Here is a 22,418-nt window from a genome sequence, read left to right as displayed (position 1 = left end):
TGTGTATGCGGGAACATTGGCCAGAGAGTTGGGATCAGCGGGGAGTTAGATAAAACGACACTTTCTGAAAGACTTCTCTGAACAGAAAAGCCAAATAGGACACGGACGCAAATTAGGGGTAAGAATGAGCAAAATCCAGGAGCTGAAAGAGCTCATCTTGTTTACACCACCATGTAGACAGCTGATTCGGTGCAGTAAACCATTGTTGAGTATCTATTCTGGGTGCGAAGAAGGGTTCCTTAGTGGACAATAGATAGGGATTCTGGGGACCTCGGTGGCTTAGTCGGTTAAGCGTCCGACTTCGGCTCAGGGCATGATGTCCCAGTTCAGGAGTTCAAGCCCTGTGTCAGGCTCTGGGCTGACAGCTCGGAGCCTGCTTCTGATTCTATGTCTCCCTGTCTCTCTGCCCCTCTCCCGCTTGTGCACACTCTCTCTCGTTCTCAAAAATAAATAAAAACATTTAAAAAAATTTAGAAAAACAAAAAAAGCAATCATTGCTTTAACCAAGCTGCTTCCCAGTGAGAGGAGACAAACAATGAGCAAACTGTGCGTGGAAAGTGAAAAATGCCTTTCGGGGTAAAGTAGAGCAGAGAGGGAGATGGTGAGGGTGTGTGGAATTGTGTTTACCTTTTTTTTTTAATTTTTAAATATTTATTTATATTTGAGAGAGAAGGGGGCAGTGTGCGAGTGGGGGATGGCAGAGAGAGGGAGACGCAGAATCTGAAGCAGGCTCTAGGCTCTGAGCTGTCAGCGCACAGCCCGATGTGGGGCTTGAACTCATGAGCCGTGAGCCAAAGTGACCTGAGCCAAAGTCGGACACTTTGACCGAGCTACCCAGGCAGCCCACGTTTACTCTTTTTAAGTTCTTTTTTTTTTTTTTCTTTTGAGAGAGAGAGCATGAGTGGGGTGGGGGCAGAGAGAGGGAGGGAGAGAGAGAATCCCAAGCAGACTGTCCACTATTAGCACAGAGCCCGATGCGGGGCTCAAACTCACAAACTGTGAGATCATGACCTGAGCCGAAATCAAGAGTTGCACGCTCAACTGACTGAGCCCCCCAGATGCCCTGGAATTGTGTTTTAAATTGGGGGTCAACGTAGGCCTCCTTGGGAGATGCTATTTACGCAAAGGCTGAAAAGTGTAACTTGGAGAGGAAGGAGGTACCGGATGAGGAAAGTCCTGGGAGTCTGTAAGAAAGGGTGAGCAGCAGAGCTCAGTGAGAGGATGAGTTTTGCCGAGTGAGGAAACGTGTGGGCGTGCAGGACTCAAGCTCAGGCTGGGAGATGGGTCGTGCGCTGAAGGGCTCCCATCCGATGGCTCCTGTCTTCTCTGTTAAGCAGGAGGTGATGTCACCAAATTGGCTTTGTGGGTTTGGAGTAAGGGCCTGGAGTAAGAGAGAGCAAGTCTGAGCGATTAGAGACAGGTCCTTGCCCTGGGGACCTCAGAGACGAAAAAGGCCAAGTACTTTGTTCACATGCCCTGTGGTCACAGTAAGGACAGCCCTCATCTTCCCACCGTCCTTTTAAACCTCACTGTTCGTGGTAAATTTATAACTGTGCCCTCTACAGGATTCAGCACTGGAGTGTAAGGAATGTAGAGTCCTCTGATTTCATAAAACGACCCACAAATTTCTAGAAAGCACTTTAGTAACCTTGCTGGGATTTAGTTTTTATGGTATAGTGGAGAGCACATGTTCTTGCGTTCAACACTTACTTGCTGCATGCCTACTGTGTGTCAGGCCTTGTACCAGCACTGGGGGCACGGTGACAGATAAGGCGCTCAGGGAGCCGAGGCCAGAATGGTGACATCCAGTTCGTAGCCACAAGCCATGTGTGACTCTTGAGCACTTCGAGTGTGGCTCATCCAAATTGAGGAGTGCCGTTGGTGGAAAATATTTTGAAGACTTAGTATGGATGAGAAGTTAAATTACTCATTACTCATGCTTTACGTTGTTTACCTGTTGGAATGGTATTTTGGATACATTGGGTTAAGTAAGACATTACTGGAATTAGTTGACTTGTTTCTACTTTAATGTAGTCACTAGACCATTTTCAATTAGATCTGTCAGCTGGCATTGTGTTTCTGTTGGACTGTGCTGATGTAGAAGGAGAAACTTGGGGGCGCCTGGGGGGCTCGGCCAGTTGAACATCCATGTTCTGCTCGCGTTGTGATCTTGCAGTTCATGAGTTCAAGCCCCGCGTCGGGCTTGCTGCTGTCGGCATGGAGCCTGCTTCACCTCCCGTCTCCCTCTCTCTTTCCCCCTCCCCCACTTGCGTGCACCCCCTTTCTCTCTCTCTCTCAAAAATAAACAAACATCTAAAAGATAATAATAAATAAAAAGAGAAACCTGAAAAGAAACTGCCTGTAGCTTACGTGGGTATGAAGTCGTGTCTCGCTGTGCTTTGATGTGAGTTCCTGTGATGGCTAATGGAGTGCAGCATCTTTTCCTGGCTCGTTGGCCATTCGTACCAATCTTTGGAGAGATGTCTGCTCAAGTCCTTTGGACATTTTTAAATTGGGTTGTTTTTTTATTATTGGATTGTGAGGGTTATTTATTCTGGATACTAGATCCTTATGCAAATTGTGATTTGCAGATATTTTTCTCTCCTTCTCTGGGCCGTCTTTTCACTTCATTAGTGCTGGCTTTTGCTGCACAAACTTTTAATGAAGTCCACACTGTTAATTTTTCTTTTGTTGTTTGCATTTTTGTGTCATATCTCAGAAACCACTGCCTAATTTAAGGTCACCAGGATTTATCCCTATATTTTCTTGGAAGACTTTTACAGTTTTAACTGTTACCCATTTTGAATTAGTCTTTGCATATGGTGTGAGGTAGGAGTCCAACTCATTGTTGTGCGTGTGGCCCTCTGGTTGTCCCAGCACCATTTGTTGGAAAGACTGTTCTTTCCTCTTTGAATTTTATGGGCACTCTTGTCTGCTATCCTAACTTGAACGTGTCACTGATAACTGGGTGATTTCCATGTCCGCATGCATTAATTTAGTGTATTGGCTTGAACTTGTCAGAAGAAATCCTATTGAGCCTGAGAAACATGTATTATTATTATTTTAAAATTCATGATATCATTTGATTTATATTGCAGGGGGTAATGATACAACGTCATAATAAAATGTCCATAAAAAGTGAACTCAGATGAATAGTAATTGCGTTTTGTAGTGATTCGTTTGTGTTAGTGTTTAATTAGATTCTCTGTATAGGCTTTTTGTACGGTGGTGGTTTTCAGACAGATTGTGTTGAAGTCCTTGCAGGATGCTATCTATTACTAACACATCCCTGGTTCCCAGCTTACCCGTCCATGCTGGAGAGCACAGCTCTTCTCTCCACGGCGAAGAAAGCAGAGAACTTTCCCTTGGTGCCCAGGCAGACGCAGCCACCCACTCACCCACTTAGAGCAGGGGCTGAGCAAAGCCTTTCCGTGGACGAACAATTACTGTGCTTCCAAACTGACCTCTGACTCACTGGTCAGCACAGCGACTGCAAACTCCTCCTGTTCTTTACTTCCAAAACCAGTGTCTCTCCCCAGTCACAGGGAGTCAGCTGGGCAGTGAAAGCTTTTTCTCTCCACTGTGGAAACTCTCCTCCTATAAGTTCCCATTAGGAAATGTCTAACCCACACAAGACTCTGGAAGAGTATTTAAGAAATTAACGTGTAAGAAATTAATGTGTAAGGCTGTCGCACATCTCACAATGTGAGAACGCCCTCTCTTTGTGTATCTCTGTAAGGGAATTTTCTCCAGGAAAGGAGATCGGGAGCACGAGTTCTTACAGCCGCTCACTAGGTCACCGTCTTTCTCAGGCCAGCCTTTCCTGGCCTGCTCTCCTCGTCGCCTGCAGGCCCGTTTTGGTGCAATCCCTCACCTTTTCAGTGGGCTCTGTCTCCTCATCTCCGTTACCCACAAAGAGCTCGAGTTGTGGCAACGCCACCTAATCCTGAACAGAGAATGGACTTTGCCCCAATTAACCAAGAACTTCCAGCTATACCTTGACAGCTGGTGATTCAAATTGTAGTTCACCTACCAGAATAGTGTTCTGACCCAGTTTTGCCTTGCTTTGGAAAATTGTTTAAAAAAATTAACCCAGTATATCCTTGTTTGCATTAACCCTTCTAAGTATCTACAGGCCAGTCCTAAGAGTCTCATAAAATCTAATGCAGCAGAAGGAAGGCCGAGAAGTGCAAATGGTTTTGCACAAGAGCCTTTTGGATACAAGCTGTTTCAGAGGTAATGATGGAGCCGCCCTTTTGTTTTGCCTGCTTGTGTTGCTCCCAGGTCATGACGACTCGGACGTTGACATCCAGGAGGAAGACGAATCTGACAGTGAATTGGAGGAGAGACGGCTGTCCAAGCCGCGGACGGCCATGGAGGTGCTCATGCAAGGTAGCACGACTTCTTTCTCTTGCCCCCCGTCCCGTGCCCTGTCATAGAACACTCTGGGTGGCCCCTGCTCCAGGGTTTATCCTGCTCTGTTGTCTATCAGGATTCAGCTCTTAAAGTCCTCTGTGTGGTCACCTTTGCTGCTAATACTCTTACCTGTGGTCTCAAGAATAGCTGATTGTTCTTTGTGTCCTGGTCACAGAGGCCATGGGAACACACTGCTTCTGCCACTGAGCTGTGTTCTGTGCTTTTTTGGGTCCAAACTGTTCTCAGTGCACTTGCATCCCGTGTAATCAGAGAATTATGCACAGAGAAGGGACTCACACAACCATCTCTGCCTGTAAAAAAACCTAGTAGTTTCTGCTTTCTCACTGCTAAAGAGCAATAAAATATCTGGACAAGTGTGGGTGCTCCCCTGGGATCTTCTTGAGGTCCCACTTTCCATCCTAAAGGGGTCCCGGTCAGTGGCTTGGGGGGGTGGTCCTTCCACATTGCCTTTTCACACAGAGGCAAGCACACACATACAGTGAAACTTAGACACAAAGATCACCTGAGACATTTTTTAACCTAAATGGGGCCAGCCTCTGTGCATAGTTTTGCCGCTTGCTTTTTGTTTTTTAATGTTTATTTTTGCGGGGGGGGGGGGGGGGTCGGGGAGGGGCAGAGAGCTAGGGAGACCGAGAGTCTGAAATAGGCTCCAGGCTCCAAGCTGTCAGCACAGAGCCCACCGCACGTCCCGGACTCGTGAATGGTGAAATCCTGACCTGAGCCAAAGTTGGACGCCCAACTGACTGAGCCACTCGGGCACCTCCTGCAACTTGCTTTTTAAAAACATTATGATGAAATATATTAGAACTCCTCCCGTGTCAGGAAAATACAATTCTGCTTCGTTCTTTTTGACAGCTGCATAGTATTCCACAGTGTGATCATACCTGGGGTTTATTCAGGCATTCCCATATTGAAAGATATTTTTTATTTTTCTTTTCCTCGTAGATACATCCTTCTGTTTACCCTCAGTGTTTGTACCATTCAAGGGGGAATTCTTAGGTCAAAGGTTATGTAAGTTTTTATTTTGATAGATATTACTACATTGTCCTATACTTGCCTTTAAAAATTTTTTTTTTAATGTTTATTTATTTTTGAGACAGAGACAGAGCATGAATGGGGGAGGGTCAGAGAGAGAGGGAGACACAGAATCCGAAGCAGGCTCCAGGCTCTGAGCCATCAGCCCAGAGCCCGATGCGGGGCTCGAACCCGCGGACAGTGAGATCATGACCTGAGCCGAAGTCGGACGCTCAACCGACTGAGCCACCCAGGCGCCCCTATACTTGCCTTTAAAAACATTTATCTACCATTTGTTAATTTTGGGAGCGGTTTGCATTTTTATATACACAACATATTTAAGAGGTGAATTATCTTCATTTGATACTAACTCTTCCTGCTAACTGCCCTTATTCTAGGTTCGGCTGTTCTTTATTACATTATCCTTTTTACATAAGTTACTTAGATGCTCTGATGTCTTTTCCTTTTATTTTTAACAGCTTCATGATACAAATAGAGGTTAGAGGTTATGACTCCCATTCTGTAGGTGGGAGCTGAGGCTCTGGAAAGGTAGATGTTTGGCTCAGGAGAATCTCATAGAGGCACTGGGGCTCCTGAATTCTGCTGACCATTCAGCCTGCAGGAGTCAAGTCACAAAGTCCATTCCTAAAAATTATAAATAAGGGCTTTGGACAACACAAGACTTGCATTTGATCTGAGTGAGGGAAAGTTTCCTTAAATAGCTCTTGGTGGTCACCCCAGGCCTGTCCCAAGTGAGCTCCTCTCTGGGCTGCCCTCGCTGCCCTTGCCCCGAGGCCTTGACCTGGGGTCACGGCTGTTCCTTTGTCAGCCTCCGGGTGTGATGCAGCTGTCCGCTTCTGCCCCGTGCAGGACGGCTCCTGAGCGTTGGCAGAAGTCCCCTGTCAGCAACCCTGACTTCCAGAGGAGAGAGGAGAATCCCTGAGATAATGAGGTCGGTGGGGGGGGGGGGGGGGAGGCGCAGGTTTGAAAGATGAACTAAGTGTGATACTTAGCTTTTTCTCTTTGAAGCTCATAGATTCAAATACATTGGTCCCTGGAGGAAGACTTTGTTTTTCCAACGGATAGCACAGCTATCTGTTACTCATAGTGGGATTCACTGATTTTTCTTACAACATTTACAGGACGCATATACATTTTTCTGACTTCCGAGTTAATGATTATATTTTATTGCCCTTTTCCTTTTTTTCAAAGTGGAAATCTAGAAAATCTCTTGTGGTTTATTATAGTTTTGATTATTTGGATGCTACCTAAGTAAGTTTTTTAGCGTGATTCTTGTTTTCCCCAATTTTCTAAAGGAAAGCAAATCTTGAATACCATTTCTTGCCTTTTTTTTTTAAAACATTTATTTATTTCTGAGACAGAGAGAGACAGAGCATGAGCAGGGGAGGGTCAAAGAGAGAGGGAGACAAAGAATTCGAAACAGACTCCAGGCTCTGAGCTGTCAGCCCAGAGCCCGATGCGGGGCTCGAACTCACGGACCGCGAGATCGTGACCTGAGCCGAAGTCGGATGCCCCACCGACTGAGCCACCCAGGCGCCCCGCCTTTTTTTTTTTTTTAATGAGGTTTTCCTAATTTCTTCATGCTTTGGTTCTCCTCAGGAAGACCTAGCAAACGCATCGTGGGCACAATGCAGGGTGGAGACTCCGATGACGACGTGAGTCCTGACGAGCTCCCCTTAGCTGTTCCGTTCTTCCTGCTCCGGGGCTGGCTTTGTAGACGAGCCGTGCGCCTCAGCCTAGCCCGCTGCTGGGCGTGCGGCAGAGCTGGGCCCCCCAGGAGCTGGACTCTCCTCTGCTTGTTGATGTGTTGATGGCTCTTTTCTTTTCCAATGAATGTGCTTTCCCTCCCACCCCCGCTTTTTTTCCTTCTCCCTGTTCTTTCCATTCTCGCTTTCCAAAGCCGGAAGCAGCACCAGCTCTCTTAGGTCAGTGCAGGACTTCCAGCTCCAAGAAGCAGGTTGGTTTTCTTTTCACCTCATCTGTGTGTGTGTGTGTGTGTGTGTGTGTGTGTGTGTGTGTGTGTGTGTGTTGTGTGTTAGCCTCCTCAGGGGCGCGTGTGTGTGTGTGTGTGGATGTGTGAGCCTGCTCAGGGCCTACACCTCATCTGTGTGTGTGTGTTTGTGTGTGTGTGTATGAGCCTGCTCCGGGCTGCACCTTGTGTGTGTGTGTGTGTGTGTGGTGTGTGTTGGCCTGCTCAGGGCCTACACCTCATCTGTGTGTGTGTGTCTGTGTGTGTGTGTGTGTGTGTGTGTGTGTGTGGGCCTGTTCAGGGCCAGCAGAGCCTTCCCTCCCAGTGATGGCTCTGTCTCCTGGGTGAGAGCCACGCCAACCGGGTTCCACAGAGATCGGAGAACTTCCCTATGCTGAGGAGGAGGGGTGAGTGTGAGCCACGAGACAAGAAAGGTCGTTAGGCCCTTGATCTGTAACCTAGAAAAGAATGGAACCTGCTGAGGTCCTGGGGTTAAGACCAGCCCTCTCTTCAGTTCCATTCTGGGGAGGGAACGGAAAAGGAGGCTGTCCTGAGACCAGGGCCTCAGAGAGGCTGGGCAAGAGGCTGGGACATCAGGTTGCCGGTGCCTTGAGTGTCACTGACTTAATACTGACGGGGAAACGAACCGGGATGGGGAACCCGGTCCTTGCCAGGGCCCCACAGGTGGGGCTGCACCGTCCATTGCCCCGGGCCTGCCTTGGTGGCAGTCCCTGGCAAGCCTGTGAGGCCCCAGAAACAAGGGGTGACTGGGCTGACAGAGCACAGACCTCCTTATCAGGTCGTGTGCCACCTGTGTCTGGAGTGTGGCTCTAGTGGCTGCACAGGGACAGAGCAGGAGTTGACATTCTTGTACAAAAGATCCCTCTCTTTAGTGCCAACATTGTGTATTGTTACCGAAATCCACAGAGGGAGAGGGTTTGCTGGGCAAGATGCGCAGAGAAGGTGGGGCCTTGGAATCGCAGAAGGTAGTCTTCGAGAAGCAGAGAAACCACCTCAAACATGTTTAACAGAGTCGGGCTGGATGCTCAAATAGCTTCTGCCCACCCGTCTTACCCATTCGAGGCACGAATAGGAAGTCTGGCGTGGGGGCTGGGGATGCCTGGAAGGCACCGTCGGCTCCCTTGTCTTATGATCTGCTTGCTCGGGCGCGTAGCTCTCTCGTCTCAGAACAAATGCCCGAGTGACAGCTCACACGTCCTCTGCGCCTGTTGTCGCTTGTTGGTTTTAGGGAGGCCGCCTCCGCACCTGGCCCAGGCGTACGGGCTTGTCCTTCGTGTGCGCACTCGTCCGCACGACAGACACTTGCTGAGTGCCTGTTACGTGCAGGTGTTACAGATGCTGGGGAATGCGTCCCCGCCTCTAGGAAGCTCACGTTCCGGCAGTAACCAAGGGAATACGTCGGGTCATAGTGGCAAGAAGAAAAGAAAGCAGTTCAGGGGACAGAACGACAGGGTTGAGGGAGGAGGTTGGTGTCTTCTGATCGGTCAGGGAATGTCTCTGTGATCGGGTGACATTTGGCAGAGGCCTGAACGGAAGGAGGGACGTGGTGCAGGGAAGGGCATCCAGAACACAGGGAATGTGGCTCCTGCTTTGGCGGTGTAGAGACGGTGGTGCGGATGGCAGATAGGAGCGGCAGGACGGGGAGCGGGGGCTGCCAGAGCTTTGCAGGACCTGATGAGGACCCGGGGTTTTCTCTGAGTGCCGCGGGAAGGGGCCGAGGACCGCGAGCCCGGCTGTGCCAGAGCCGACCGGCGTTGAAGAGACCCTAGTCAGGAGGCACTTGCGGGAGCCGGAGGGGCTGGCGGCTCAGCCTAGGGTGGTAGCAGCGAAGGTGTTAAGAAGTCGTCGGATCCTGGACGTTTCCATGGTCTGAACCATGGAGTTGTGTTAACTAGACATGGGGTGTGAGAGGACGAGAAATGAGGGACACCCCAGCTTGTGGCGTACTGGCTGACGGCACAGGCAGCCTTGGCATGTCCCGAGGTGGGTGGGGCTTGGGGAGCAGCGCAGGAGTTGGGGTTGGGACGTGCTACGCAGGCGGTGCCTGCCAGCCATCCACGTGCTGGGGTCGAACGGCCAGCTGGAATTCAAGTCTGGAGTTCGAGGGTCAGGCCTGGGCTGGGGTTGAGTTTGGGAAGCCATCATATTAGGCCGTGTTCGGGCTGCAAGGACACGTGCGATTGTGTCAGGGGAGAGAGTAGAAAGAGAGGAGGGAGCCGCAGGGCTCTGAGCTGAGCCGCGTCGTAGAGTCAGAGAGACGGAGGGTGTAGGCGCGCGTGGGGTGGGAAGATGCAGGAGTGCAGTGGGGTGAGCACCTGAGAGAAGGGCGCCCTGCAGCACAGGGTGGCTTTCAAGCAAGAAGGCGCAGCCCGGAGGTCGCCCCAGATGCCGGAGCTGCGCCCATTGGATTTGAATTCCTCTGTCTCAAGAGCAGTCGGGGGATTGGCAGGTGAAGCCTGCCGAGTATGTTGAGGACACAGTGAGAGGAGAGCCAATGGGGTGGTGGGTTCAGCACTCCTTCAAGGAGTTTCACTGTTGCCAGGGGAGGGGGGTGCAGAGGAACAGGGCAGAGTAGCTGGCAAGGAAGATGGGATTAAGTTGAGGGTGGTTGTTTTGTGTTTTTAAGAAGGAAATTGCAGCTTGAATGTATGCTGGTGGGAGTGGTCTGGCTCGAGCCATCTTGGTTTACCTGGGACGCACGACTTACAGTTTTGGGTTTTAAGTTTATTTATTTATTTTGAGAGAGAGAGAGAGAGAGAGAGAGAAAGCGCATGTGAGAGCGCTAGTGAGGGAAGGGCAGAGAGAAAGAGAAAAGGAGAATCCCAAGCAGGTTCTGTGCTGTGAGCGTGGAGCCCGATGGCAGGCTCAAACATTCGAATCGTGGGATCGTGACCCGAACTGAAGTCCAGAGGCAGAAGCGTAACTGAACGAGCCCCCCAGGTGCCCCAGCACTTGCAGCTTTAAAGCCCGCCTGAGCTGGTCACCCCAGATCTAGGCGAGGGACACAGTGTTCCTTTTATTTTGCCCAATTCCCGGGTGGCTTTCCACCCCCAGTCTTGTAAAAGCCAAAAGAAACCCCCTTCCTAATCTCCAAGCCCCTCGGTCCTTGTTATCCACTAGTGGGTCTCTGGGCCCCCGGAGCAGAGCGGCATCTGGTGGTGTTTCTGAGACCTCAGTGGGAAAGCCGGTCCCTGCAGCACCGGGTGTAGACTGCATGCTCGTATCTGAGGATCACTGCTTAGATGATTCGATTATGTTGGTCTTTGAGCCAACAAAGGTCCCCTTCTCACGCCCCACGCCCCACTGCTTCTCTGCCGAGCTCTTCCTTCACATGCGGGTGTTGCTAGTTAACTGAGCTACTGGTGGAAAGGGGCCTCTGCTGACAAGCTGTCAGAAAGAGACGGGCCGTCAGCTGTGTTTGCCGTCTCCCTGTAGGAGGACTCGGAGGACAGTGAGATTGACATGGAGGGTGATGAAGAAGACGACGATTTGGAAGACGAGAGCGTTGCTGTCTCGCCAGCGAAGCCCAGTCGAAGGGTCCGGAAACCTGAGCCCCTGGATGAGAGCGACAATGACTTCTGACCTTTGTGCCAAGAGACCGGACAGATTAAATCCCTCAGATCTGTAGGTAAACGGGAAGTTAGAAGGGTAGGAGGGAAACCGATTTCACGCACTAAACCAGCTGGACTTGTTAATGAAGCAACACCTCGGTCTTCAGCCTCCTCCGGGTTACTCCACAGAGCTTCAGCGAACTTGGGAAACGCCTGTGTTCTAAGAGATGCACCTCCACAGGACGAAAACCCGAGGAGAAATAAGGGCCAACGCTGTTCATCTTGGCAGTTGTTGTCAAGCGTTTCCGCCAAGAGTCGGGGGGGGGGGGCGGATAGACCCGGGCTGGGCCCAGGACTCAGTTTAGGAATTGGCTGGAGGGGGGCGGGGAGGCACTTGACTCCTCTTGACCTGTACAATTTAGAACATTTACTGTACTTCGGCTTTTAATTCTAGCTTTTATTTCGTTGTATGGTCCTATTTTCTTCTGCATGTTTGCAATACCAAGCTTTAAATGTATTTTACTAAAATTTCCTGAATGAAAGTTAGCTAAGTTAGATGAAAACCCACTTTCCTTCAAATCCAGGCAACAGAGAGACGCTCCAGAATAAAAACACTTCATTTTCTCTCAGAAGGTTGACATCCCTTCCTAGGAAAGCTAGTTAAAGGAAAGCTGTTTCTGACTAAAAAACTTAACCAGGATTGCATTAGGTTGAGTAGCACTAGGATAATGTCGCTGATGTGAAGTGAGAAGTGATAGGTGGAGTTGTGTCGTATTTCTGATACGGAAACGCGGAGCAGCTCTCACAGATTTTTCAGTTATGAACGCAGAAGACTTCTGAGGTTACTTAACTCTTAACAAATGTATTTAATACCGTATTTTTATATTATTAAATAAGTTTTACTTGAAACTATAATTACGTTGTTTATATTCACCTATAACGTAAAATATTTAAGAAAAGTTCACAGATTACTGTGTACATGTCAACTTTTAGGAGATAATGTGATGATTATTTCTATCATCTTTGCTGTTTCCTCTGTCTTTTCCCAGCTCCTGTGCCGGAGATTACGCCTTTTTTTTTTTTTTTTTAATTTTTATTTTTTAAATTTACATCCACATTAGCATATAGTGCAACAATGATTTCAGGAGTAGATTCCTTAGTGCCCCTTATCCATTTAGCCCATCCCCCCTCCCACAACCCCTCCAGCAACCCTCCGTTTGTTCCCCATATTTATGAGTCTTCTTCTGTTTTGTCCCCATCCCTGTTTTTATATTATTTTTGTTTCCCTTCCCTTATGTTCATCTGTTTTGTGTCTTAAAGTCCTCATAGGAGTGAAGTCCTATGATACTTGTCTTTCTCTGAGTAATTTCACTTAGCGTAATACCCTCCAGTTCCATCCACATAGTTGGAAATGGCAAGATTTCGTTCTTTTTGATTCCCCAGTAATACTCCATTGTATATATATACCACATTTTCTTTATCCATTCATCCAACTATGGACATTTGGGCTCTTTCCATCATTTGGCTGCCGTTGATAGTGCTGCTGTAAACAATGGGGTGCGTATGCCCCTTCGAAACAGCATATCTGTATCCCTTGCGTAAATACCTAGTAGTGCCACTGCTGGGTCGTAGGGTAGTTCTATTTTTAGTTTTTTGAGGACCCTCCATATTGTTTTGCACAGTGGTTGCACCAGCTTGCATTCCCAAGAGATTACTCCTGTTTTAAAACGGCATTCAGTTAATTCGGCAGTGATGGAGATGTGCCTTCTTTGAAATGATGCACTCACAGGGAATGGGGTATGTGGGCACTGTGCTAACCCCTGCAGAGCCCTGCCTTCCACTGCATCGTCCTGGATGTTATCATTTTGGTTTCCCTGACTCTGACCTGACTTATCTTTTGAAAAAAAAAAAAAAAAAAAAAAAAAAACAAACCCAAAAAAACCAAAAAATGTATTTCTCTTTTCCTTTTGTGATGCTTTCTTCTTTTTTAAAAAAATGTTTATGTATTTATTTTTGAGAGAGAAAGAACAAGCCGGGGAGGGGCAGAGAGAGAGAGGGAGGGAGAGAATCCCAAGCAGTCTCTGCGCTGTCACTTCAGGGCCCAGCACAGGGCTAGAACTCATGAAGCGTGAGATCATGACCTGAGCCAAAATCAAGAGACAGACGCTTAACCGACTGAGCCCCCAGGCGCCCCTTCCTTACGTGATTCTTTCTTCTCATGGGCATTAACAGGGGAGCCTGACCCAAGCTGCAGGTAACCCCTCCTCCAATAGAGGCTCCAGTGCCGTGTGCGGTTTATTATGTCACCTCTTCCTTCGTGGTCCCTCATCCCTTGGTTAGCTACTGCACAGTCTCCCCATGGAGTGGCACTTCCTTCCTCGGGCAGCTTCTGTCAGCAAAGGAGCTTCAAGTACCTGATCGTAGTTACCAGTGTGTGTCTGTCACTGTAACAGATCCAGGAGTCAGATATGTACAAGAGCTTGATGACCTCGTGTCTTTTGTTTTGGGCCAAGCGTCAGAACAGACTCGGGCCCCAAAGAAGATTGTCTGATTAGGTCAATGAAAAACCCTCATTTAGATCATTGCCAATAGTTCTTTGTTTTTAGCCGTGTAACTAAAGGACCTCTTAAAATGCTTTCCAGATGTGTATTGACTGAAAATGTCAAGGAAGTTTTTAAGTCGTTAATTTTTTTTTGGTGGTAGCCATCAAGAACCAAGTCCAAGGACTTCTCGCACTGGGAGGTCTGGAGAACTTGCTGTTTCGGCTGGGCCGGGCAGAATACCTGCGAGCGCTCTTTCGTTCGCGTTTTAAACTGTAACATCGTGTCATGCCGAATGTCTGAAAGGAAGTGGGTTTGGCTGAAGTTAGCAACACGCCACATCAATATCACAGTGGTTAGACTGGCCCGGGAGACTCCGAGGTGCTGGAATCCGGGACTGGTTGAATTGCAAGAGAACTCAAACTGCCCGGAACAAAAGTCCTTGCGATGAGGATGTGAGTGGAAGAGGAGGAGGGAGAGCTCAAGCAGGGATGTCGTGAGGGGAAAACGTAACTGATGGAAAAACCAGTGTGTCTGTGAAACGGTATTCTGATTGTACACTTCTCTTGGGCGAATCGGAAAGAATTAAGCCATAGTGACACAGAAAATGGAGTTTTTAAAAAAGGTGCACTGTTCATTCTAAGAACGATGAAGTCCATAGGAGAAAATGGCACAGGAGTGATCGATGGTAATAAAGTTAAAAGACGGACACTGACGATGTAAACAAAAACCATGCTCTTAACTCCGTCGGAAAGAAGGAGAAACAGAGTGGGAATATAAGCTGACGTACATCCAAGTGCCATTTCCCATGTAGAGGTCACTAGATAACCTCGAAGACGATAAAGCAAGAAACAGTGTATGTAGGGTATGTAGTTTTGGGAGTGGGAATGTACAGGAAGGGAGGAACAAGACAGAAGGCTGCTGTTTTCCGTTATAAGCCTGGTCATTTTTGGCTTTTTAAACTACGTGTATTGTGTTGTTTTGATGAAATGAATTTCGGAAAAGGTAAATCTAGAGACAGGAAAAGGGTAAGGGCTGGAGACTGAGGTTTGAAGATCATTTTCCTCAGATTGCTCGGGGGAGAACACGTGGGGTGGGAAGAGAGCCAAGGTTGGAAGCCTGAGAAATGCTGTGTCTCGGAGGCAAAGGCCACAAGGAGCCAGGAAGAGAGACTGGGAAAGTATTTGCTAAATGTTCTAAAGTGACTGTATTTTGCCTTAATAATTCGGGGGAAGTATGTTTTATTTTCCAAAGACTGTTGAAGAAGAGTGATGAGAAGGTAGGAGGGCTGGAAGGTTGTGTGAGGGAAGCCAAGGCAGGGAGCATTTCCACAGAAGGGAGGGGCGAGCAAGCTAAATCCTCCTCCTCAACGGGCCGGAGTCACAACGGGCCACACTGGCACTTAGGAAATCTGTGGCGACCTCAGCCGGGAGCAGTCGGCACGCGATGGGTCGAAGAGAGGTCAGAATGCGAAGCCAACGCGGTGAATGTTGATGAGTGTTCCGCAAGGGGGGGTGGTCCCGAGTGAAAAGAGAGGGCCCAGCCAGGGGAGAAGAGTGTGGCCGAGAACATTTTGGAGGGGCAGAGGAAGCTTTGTTTTGTGTTTTGAGAGGAAAACGAGAGGTTTTTTTAGCTGGAGGGAACTGGTTTGTGGAATGGAAAGGGTTGACTCTGTAAGAGAGAGTGTGCGTAAGTGACGAAGCAAAGTCTTCGTTAGGAGTCCTGCTTAAATCCATATTGTGTATTGGAAGCATCCGGCGCCCACCAGATAACCACTTGGGCTGATGCTCCCGTTAGGAGTGCGAAGGCTGAGGTGGATTGCACGACCTTTTACACCTGGATGTCTAGAGCATCTGTTGTACATAAGGCTCCAAAACAGTTTTCTGACTTGGGCATCAGGTAGAGCACCCAGCATACTGAGACATTGCCTCACAAGTTGGGCCACAGCGGCCCTGAACTTAAGGGTGGCTGGTCCTGGCCAACAAAGCTGAAAACAGTAAGCTTTGAAAGGATCCAGCTGTTTCTTTCTTTCTTTCTTTTTTTTTTTTTTTTTAATGTTTGTTTGTTTGTTTGTTTATTTATTTATTTATTTTTTCAATATATGAAGTTTATTGTCAAATTGGTTTCCATTGTTTATTTATTTATTGTGAGAGAGAGTGTGAGGAGGGGAGGAGCAGAGAGGGAGGGAGGGAGGGAGGGAGAGAGAGAGAGAGAGAGAGAGAGAGAGAGAATCCCAAGCAGGCTCCCTGCCATCAGCACAGAGCCTGACCCAAGGCTCCATCCCACCAACCGTGAGATCACGACCTGAGCCGAAATCAAGAGTTGGACACCTAACTGACTGAGTCACCCAGGCACCCCAGGATGCAGCTGTTTCTAAGTAATGTGTTCCAGAATTAAGCTCAAGAATTTGAAGGTGTATAAAAATAGTCTGTACGAAACAAGATAAATTCCCCATCTGGTGTCCAATCAAAACTTACCAGGCATAATAAGAATCAAGAAAGAGACCAAGGAATGACCACCCCCCCCCCCCCATACTCAAATGACAGATGACAGAATTAGTAGGAAAGGACATTCAGACATTTAACTGTACTCCCTATATTGAGATGGCAGAGGGAGGCAGGAGCATATTAAGGAGAGATAAGGCCTAAAGAAAATCTCAAAACTTGGGGAGATTAAAGAAACAAAAACAAAAACTGGGATTGAGAGCAGATGAGGCGCCACAGAAGAGCACATACTGACCCTGAAGACACAGCAGTAGAAACTGTTCAAAATGAAAAAGAAAAAGACAAGTCCCACCGTGCTGTTTATGGGTTTATTGCCTCGCTCCAGTTCACCGTTTGGTCTGCTCTGTGATAACAGAGCTATTCCTTGTAAATCTCTCTCCTTTGCTGGCTGGCGACATATAGAGCCTTGTCAGTAGGCTGCTAGGGAGGCGGCTTGCTCCTGGAGTCCCTGGAGAGCACGATTTTTCTCCGCTGCTTTGGCCCCTGAGGTTTCTTTGGTGGCTAGGTTCCTGCAGGGCACGGCTTTCTCCGGCATTTGGCTGCCACATCTTTTTTTCGGTCGAGTTCTCCCCTCAGCCAGAAGCTGCGCAAACCGGAAGACGGCATAGCCACACCTTGAGAGTACTAAGAGCCAAAAACCATTCTGAAGTTCTATATGTAGCAAAAATAACTTTCAAAACCCAGTAATCCAAATAAATACTACCCAAGACCCATATTCAAATGTCTCCCATTTCCAAATACTTTTCTTTATGGCTGATTGTTTCTCTGCAGTCGAGGATCCAGTCAGAGATCCTGCGTTAAGTTGTCATGTCTGTTTAATCTACAATTTAAGACAGTCCCCGGCCTTTTGTATTTTTCATGACATTGATATTTTTGAAGAGGTCAGGCTATTGTTTTTTGCAGAATGCCTCTCGATTTGGATTTTGTCTGACTGCTCCTTCCCGATGAGAGTCAAATCCATATTTTTGGTGAGAATACTGTATCGGCGATGTGTCGTCAGCGCCTCCCATCAGGAGCACGTGATGGCAATTTCTCCCATTCGTGCTGATGGTAAGTTTGACCACGTTGTTAAGAAAGCATTTGCCAAATTTTCCATCTTTAAAGTTATCTTTTTCCCCTTTGTAAATGCCCCATGTGGGGTGGTAGTTTGATAATTCCCCTTTGTAAGTATCCCTTTGGGGTGGATAGCTTCTTCCTCGATAGGCTGTCACCCATGGTTTTAGCGTACATTGATGATTCTTGCCCGAATACTCATTTTTAAGGGAACATTGGGAACAACATCGATTCGTGTTCAAACTGTAAGATCTTGATAAGCATTTTCCTTGGTTTCTTAGTTGGTGAGAACTGTGGTGTCCACTTGGGAACTTTTTCCTTTCGTCACAGACCCACCAACCCCTGAGGGAATTTGTGCCACATGGAACTCAGCTTGCTCGCCTGCATGGGGACACAAGAGGCACAGCAGGGGTCTGGGAAGCCTGATGTCGCCTTCATGGGGACGCTGCAGGCGCAGCAGCGGTCTGGGAAGCCGGCTGTAGAATAACATTGAGGCGTCAACATGTAACACGCTATTGACGACCAGTGTGCCAGACCCCACATGACGTGTGTTGGACAGAATCCTTGCCTTTGAGAGATTTGGTAACGGATCAAAGACGGCAAAAACCTTGGAGAGCTTAGTCTCCGTGTCCGGAATTTTAGAACTCGAAGCCTTAATTTCTCTTCAAAACAATTCTCACAGTTTTTCCGTGTATCTCTGAGGATCATACTCCTAAAACCTTCTGTTCTTCTTGAGAAAAGGAAGGTCCCTTCTGTCACCCGTGCCAAACGGATACTCTGCATAGGCTTGAAGGTGACAGCTCGCTTTAGAGAGAGGGGATGATTTTAACCAGTGGAAAAGGACAATGAAAACAAGAGGGGCGCGTGAAGACCTCGGGGTATGAAGAAGCTCACGCCCGCTTCTCACCGGCTGGGCTTTAAGGCCTATGTCCCTGCGTCCCGTGGCAGACACCTTCCCTCCTCTGTGCCACAGCAGGGAATCTGCGTCACCCCTGCCTGGTCGAAACCCGGGCCGGGAGAGGTGCTCCCAACCCCTTTGGCAGCATCCCTCCTGCCTCTTGCAGGAGACCAGCTTTTGTGCAGGTCAGCATCGTTCCCGGACCACAGGGACGGGCCCTGGACGGGGAATTTTTGTTCAGAAGCTTCCAGTTGCTTCTGTGTTCTCTCGCCTGATCCACCAGGCTCTTATGCGCTCACATTTCAACAGTGCACGAAGGAGCGTGGGTCTTGATAGCCTCCGAGATCATCCTGGCGCCAGACTCCCCAATGTGATTTCCCTGGAGGCTGGAAGAGAAGGATTCGGACCCGGCTTGAGAGAGGGGCTCAAGGGCCAGAGGCCTGCAAGTCCCTTTAGTAAAGAGCAGACAGTCACTACACGAAATGCAGAACTCCAGGCAAGACCAAGCTTCCAGGATCCCTCCTATGGGGAAGGCCCAGAATGGCTCCCTCTTATACCGGGCTGCCCCGCAGAGCTGCTGAGAGACCTGGGAGTCTGCCAGCTCCAGGAATTGGGCAGAAAGAAGGGCCTGACCTGGGAGCCGTCAGCCTGCTGGGGGGGGGGGGGGGGGCGGGGAGGGTGCAGAATGGCAGGGAAGGGCCGAGCCCCACTCACTTGATGTGCTGGAGGCCGTGGTTCCCAGAGAGTGCCGTGGCAACGCATATCACCCCATCCATCCCCAAGGAATTCTCTTGAAGACTAGGCAGAGAAAAGATGCAGACACCATCGTGAGCCATTCGGGACAGAACACGCGCCGGGAAGCAGCGCTGCATCGATCACAGGTGCCCCAGCAAGAGCTAGGTGGCCTTTACCCCTGAGACCAGTGTCTACCAGTAGCCAGGTGGTCCCGTCCGAGCGCCATGGAGGATGGAAGACCAAAAACGCAGGCATTAAATGGCTTACCTCTGACATAAGCTAGATAGAATGAACAAACTCATCTGCAACGTGGACTCTAGTGCTATTTCTAGTCAGAGGGAAGCGGCTTACAGAGGAAGTCAAGAGCGTCTCATTACGTGGGGAGGTTCCAGCAGAGAAGTCTGCTGTGCCAGGGTGGAGGTAGGTCTCTACAACCACTCACTTGAGTCTTCGGAGACTTGAGTTGACCTTCAGAGCATTTGCCAGGGCTTTGGCTCCGGCCACCCCGATGGCGTTTCCTCTTAAGCTGTCAGGAAAGATACGAAGCCTAAAGCACAGTGACAGCTGTGGGGTGTAAACAGTACCTCCTCAGACGAGCACGGGCCGCTGGGTAGAGGCAGCAGGGACGTAGCAACCGCGGGGGGCGGTTCCTCCTTCCTGACTCCCCGGCCCAGAACAGAGATCGGCTCTGGGGAGCAGGATGCACCAAGAGGGGTGAAGCTGGCCCAACCTGGGTGGTTTGTTGGAGCCGTCGCCCTCCATCCCCAAGGAAGGAGAGGGGGGTTGAGGTGAGAGAGGAGACACTTCCTCCAGCGGTCCCCACATGCTCAGCATCACAGGACCACAAGAGCAGGAATGACTGAGACATGCCTGAGACCCCCACTGAGCTTAAGTCGCCCTTGCCCCTGCCCCCGCCCCCGCCCGGGGTTTGGATCTACTCCCAGACCAAGGTCAGTGGCCAAGGACCCCTACAGAGGACTTCAGGGTGTGCGCAGCCTAGGCAAGACCGAGGAGAGCAGGAGCCACAGCGGTGACTCCCAGGGAAGAGGTATGAGGTGGCAGCGGGGAAGCTCGGGAAAGCTTCATCTCAGTGACGATATTTAAGTGGTTTGTGACTTTCCATGCAAATTGACATTTTTTCCTTTCTGTGTCTTCATTTGGAATCAACAGCTTGGTTCGTTTGGGTAAGAGACAGCAACCAGAGACTGGAATACTCACTCGAGAATCTCCAAGGTCCTGTTCACAGCCAGGGCATCCCCTAGCGCCTGGGCCCCCCGGGCACCAATGGAGGCCACCTGCAGACTATGCAGAAGAGATGGGGTCAGTGCGGACAGGCTGGGGCGCTCCGGCCTGCACCCCGCCTGGCCCAGCTTCCATGCATCCTTGTCCTTCCTTCTCCACCCCTGGACTGAGGGCTGCAAGTGACAACATAGCGCTGAAAACTGTTGGCCTGTGATCCGTCCAGAGAGCGCCACGCCTCCGGCCTCCCCTGATGCCGAGGACAGAGATCGGGATGCTACGGATACGGGAAGGAGAGGTGGTTCCCTGGAGGGTTTGAGGAAAAACACTCCCTGAACCCCTACTTCTTACTCTGTCCCAATTGCTAACATTAGGAAAATTTAACACCTTCTTGGCTGGGAAGCAACACTGATGTTTGGTATGAAAGCAGGGCTCAGGGCCGGCTGCCTGGGCGGCCGTGCACGTCAACACTTACTAGAGAGCGGTGAGGGCCGTGTTGGCCTTTAGTGCGCTGGCCAGTGCGGAGGCGCCCTCGTCCCCGATGGCGTTCTCCTGCAAACTGAACACAGAGCGTGACCCCCGGGCTCACAGGGCACGGGGCTAGCGCCACTCCAGCATGACGTCCTGAACTTGGACCTTCTAGTTTTCATTCAGACCACGCACACCGCAGACTAGACTCCCAGGGTTGCTGAGGGGATAACCGACCCCGCGGCCTCCTAAATAACATGCAGAGGGCTCTGGGGTCTCTATGAACCTGGATCATCAGAAGCAAACAAGAAAAGGGACGCGTGGAAATACGCTTAAGGGTGAGGACAAAAAAATGGGCGTGCCAGCCAGAGAATTCAGTCGAAGCCCTTAGTCCCTGGCCATTCTTGCTCATCAGGGTTTTACATCTTTTTTTTTTTTTTTTTTCCTTCCCTTCCACATTGGAGTAAAGTCAGTTCCTAGCGCAGTAAATGATGGAGAGTTTACCTCGGGTGGGCATTGGGGTGTTGAAGGGAGCCGTTTGCATTCGCGATTTTAGCAGACGTGTTAGTGCGTGTGGTACCCTGGCCTGATCCTGTCTCAGGTGGGCGGTTGTGACTGAACGAGCCGGCACCGTGGGCCACGTGCTGGGGGGACGGAGGAGCCTGTGGGGTCTCCTGCCCCCGTGTGGTCACGGAGGCCACCGGGAGAAATAGGTCTGAACTGAAACCTGCAGGATGAGAGTTGGGGGAGGGGGCCTGGCACATCCACGGAACCCAAAGAAATGGCATGAAGTGGCTGGCGTGTGAAATGTCAGAAGCAGGCCTTTGGGGCCTTTGTTAGAAGCCACACCGAGGGGTGGGTTTCACTCTGCAGGCACTGGGCAGCCATCGAAACATCTCAGGACGGGGACAGATACACATTTTGGAAAGATGTTTGGCCAGCAGTGTGAGCGGATGGACTGGATGTGGAGGCTGCTACGGGGACGCAGGGTGAGTGGAGCTGGTGGCCTGATGGTGGCCGCGAGGGTAGAGGGAGACGGTGGGGCCTTGGGAGGAGAGTCACAAGTGGGAAGCGAGAACAGAGACGATGTTTCTAGCTCGCAGGCCGGGTTGGCCGGGCCCGTTCGTGAGGCGGAGCTGAGAACAGACTCGTGGAGAGGCGGCGTGGGCAGTGATTACGTGGGTCTGGGGCTCAGGAGAGAGGGGTCTAGGCGCGGGGGCACCGGGACTTTGAAGTCCAGGAGTGTGTGAGAGGACAGCTTCTGTAATAGAGAGCTCGTTCGAGACAAGATGGCCTAGAACAGATCCCTGAGGAGCCCCAGGATGTCAGTGAGACAGAAGAACCAGCCAGAAATGGGCTATCCTGGATGCCAAGGGAGAAGCCATGGGCGTGGTCCAAAGCAGGCGAGACTCAGAGGGTTAGAGACAGGGTTCCCGTTCAACTCCGCGGCTCCACTCGCTCACGTGCCCAAGAGAAATGAAAGCGTATGTCCAGGCAGAAGCTTGTACACGAACGTCCACGGCAGCGTTACGAGAGCCAAACTGTCCAAACCACCCAGATGTTCCTCGACAGATGAGGGGATAAATGGCATGTCAATCTGCACAGCGGAATAGGATTCAGCCACAGAAAGGAATGAAGCCCTGATTCCTGCTGCAACCTGGGTGAACCTTGGAAACCTGATACCGAACGAAAGACCTTGGTGGCAAGAGGTCACACGCTGTTCAGTCCCACGTACGTGAAGTGTCCAGTACAGGTAACTCCGTAGAGACAGAAAGCAGACGTGTGGTTTCCAGGGGCTGGGGCACGGGGGGAATGGGGGGTGACCGCTGATGAGTGTGGGGGTTTGTTTAAGGGAAATGGTCTACAGTTGTGGGGATGGTCGCACAACTCTGTGAATATACCAGAAGCCAGCGAACTGTACGCTTTATCTGGGCAGATTTTTGTGGTAGGGGGATTACGTATCAACAA

At 49.9% G+C, this 22,418-nt stretch overlaps 2 protein-coding genes across 7 annotated transcripts in view; one reads left to right on the top strand and one right to left on the bottom strand.

Moving 5' to 3' along the window:
- The window catches only part of CLUAP1 (clusterin associated protein 1), a 35,373-nt gene extending 23,222 nt beyond the window's left edge, over positions 1 to 12,151 (top strand). For all 4 annotated transcript variants that reach the window (XM_047837633.1, XM_047837631.1, XM_047837632.1 and 1 more), the window contains 3 exons: positions 4,285 to 4,392; positions 7,072 to 7,127; positions 10,898 to 12,151. In XM_047837633.1, coding sequence (XP_047693589.1) covers positions 4,285 to 4,392; positions 7,072 to 7,127; positions 10,898 to 11,044 — 311 coding nt within the window. In that variant the 3' untranslated portion in view covers positions 11,045 to 12,151. The remainder of the gene's footprint in view (positions 1 to 4,284; positions 4,393 to 7,071; positions 7,128 to 10,897) is intronic.
- A 3,659-nt stretch (positions 12,152 to 15,810) lies between these two features.
- The window catches only part of NLRC3 (NLR family CARD domain containing 3), a 28,405-nt gene continuing 21,797 nt past the window's right edge, over positions 15,811 to 22,418 (bottom strand). For all 3 annotated transcript variants that reach the window (XM_047837628.1, XM_047837627.1, XM_047837629.1), the window contains 5 exons: positions 20,458 to 20,541; positions 19,962 to 20,045; positions 19,186 to 19,269; positions 18,723 to 18,806; positions 15,811 to 18,394 (listed from right to left, as the gene is read on the bottom strand). In XM_047837628.1, coding sequence (XP_047693584.1) covers positions 18,304 to 18,394; positions 18,723 to 18,806; positions 19,186 to 19,269; positions 19,962 to 20,045; positions 20,458 to 20,541 — 427 coding nt within the window. In that variant the 3' untranslated portion in view covers positions 15,811 to 18,303. The remainder of the gene's footprint in view (positions 18,395 to 18,722; positions 18,807 to 19,185; positions 19,270 to 19,961; positions 20,046 to 20,457; positions 20,542 to 22,418) is intronic.

Source organism: Prionailurus viverrinus, chromosome E3 (genome assembly GCF_022837055.1).
Source record: "Prionailurus viverrinus isolate Anna chromosome E3, UM_Priviv_1.0, whole genome shotgun sequence".
Classification (NCBI taxonomy): Eukaryota; Metazoa; Chordata; class Mammalia; order Carnivora; family Felidae; genus Prionailurus; species Prionailurus viverrinus.
This window is presented reverse-complemented; position numbering and strand designations above follow the sequence as displayed.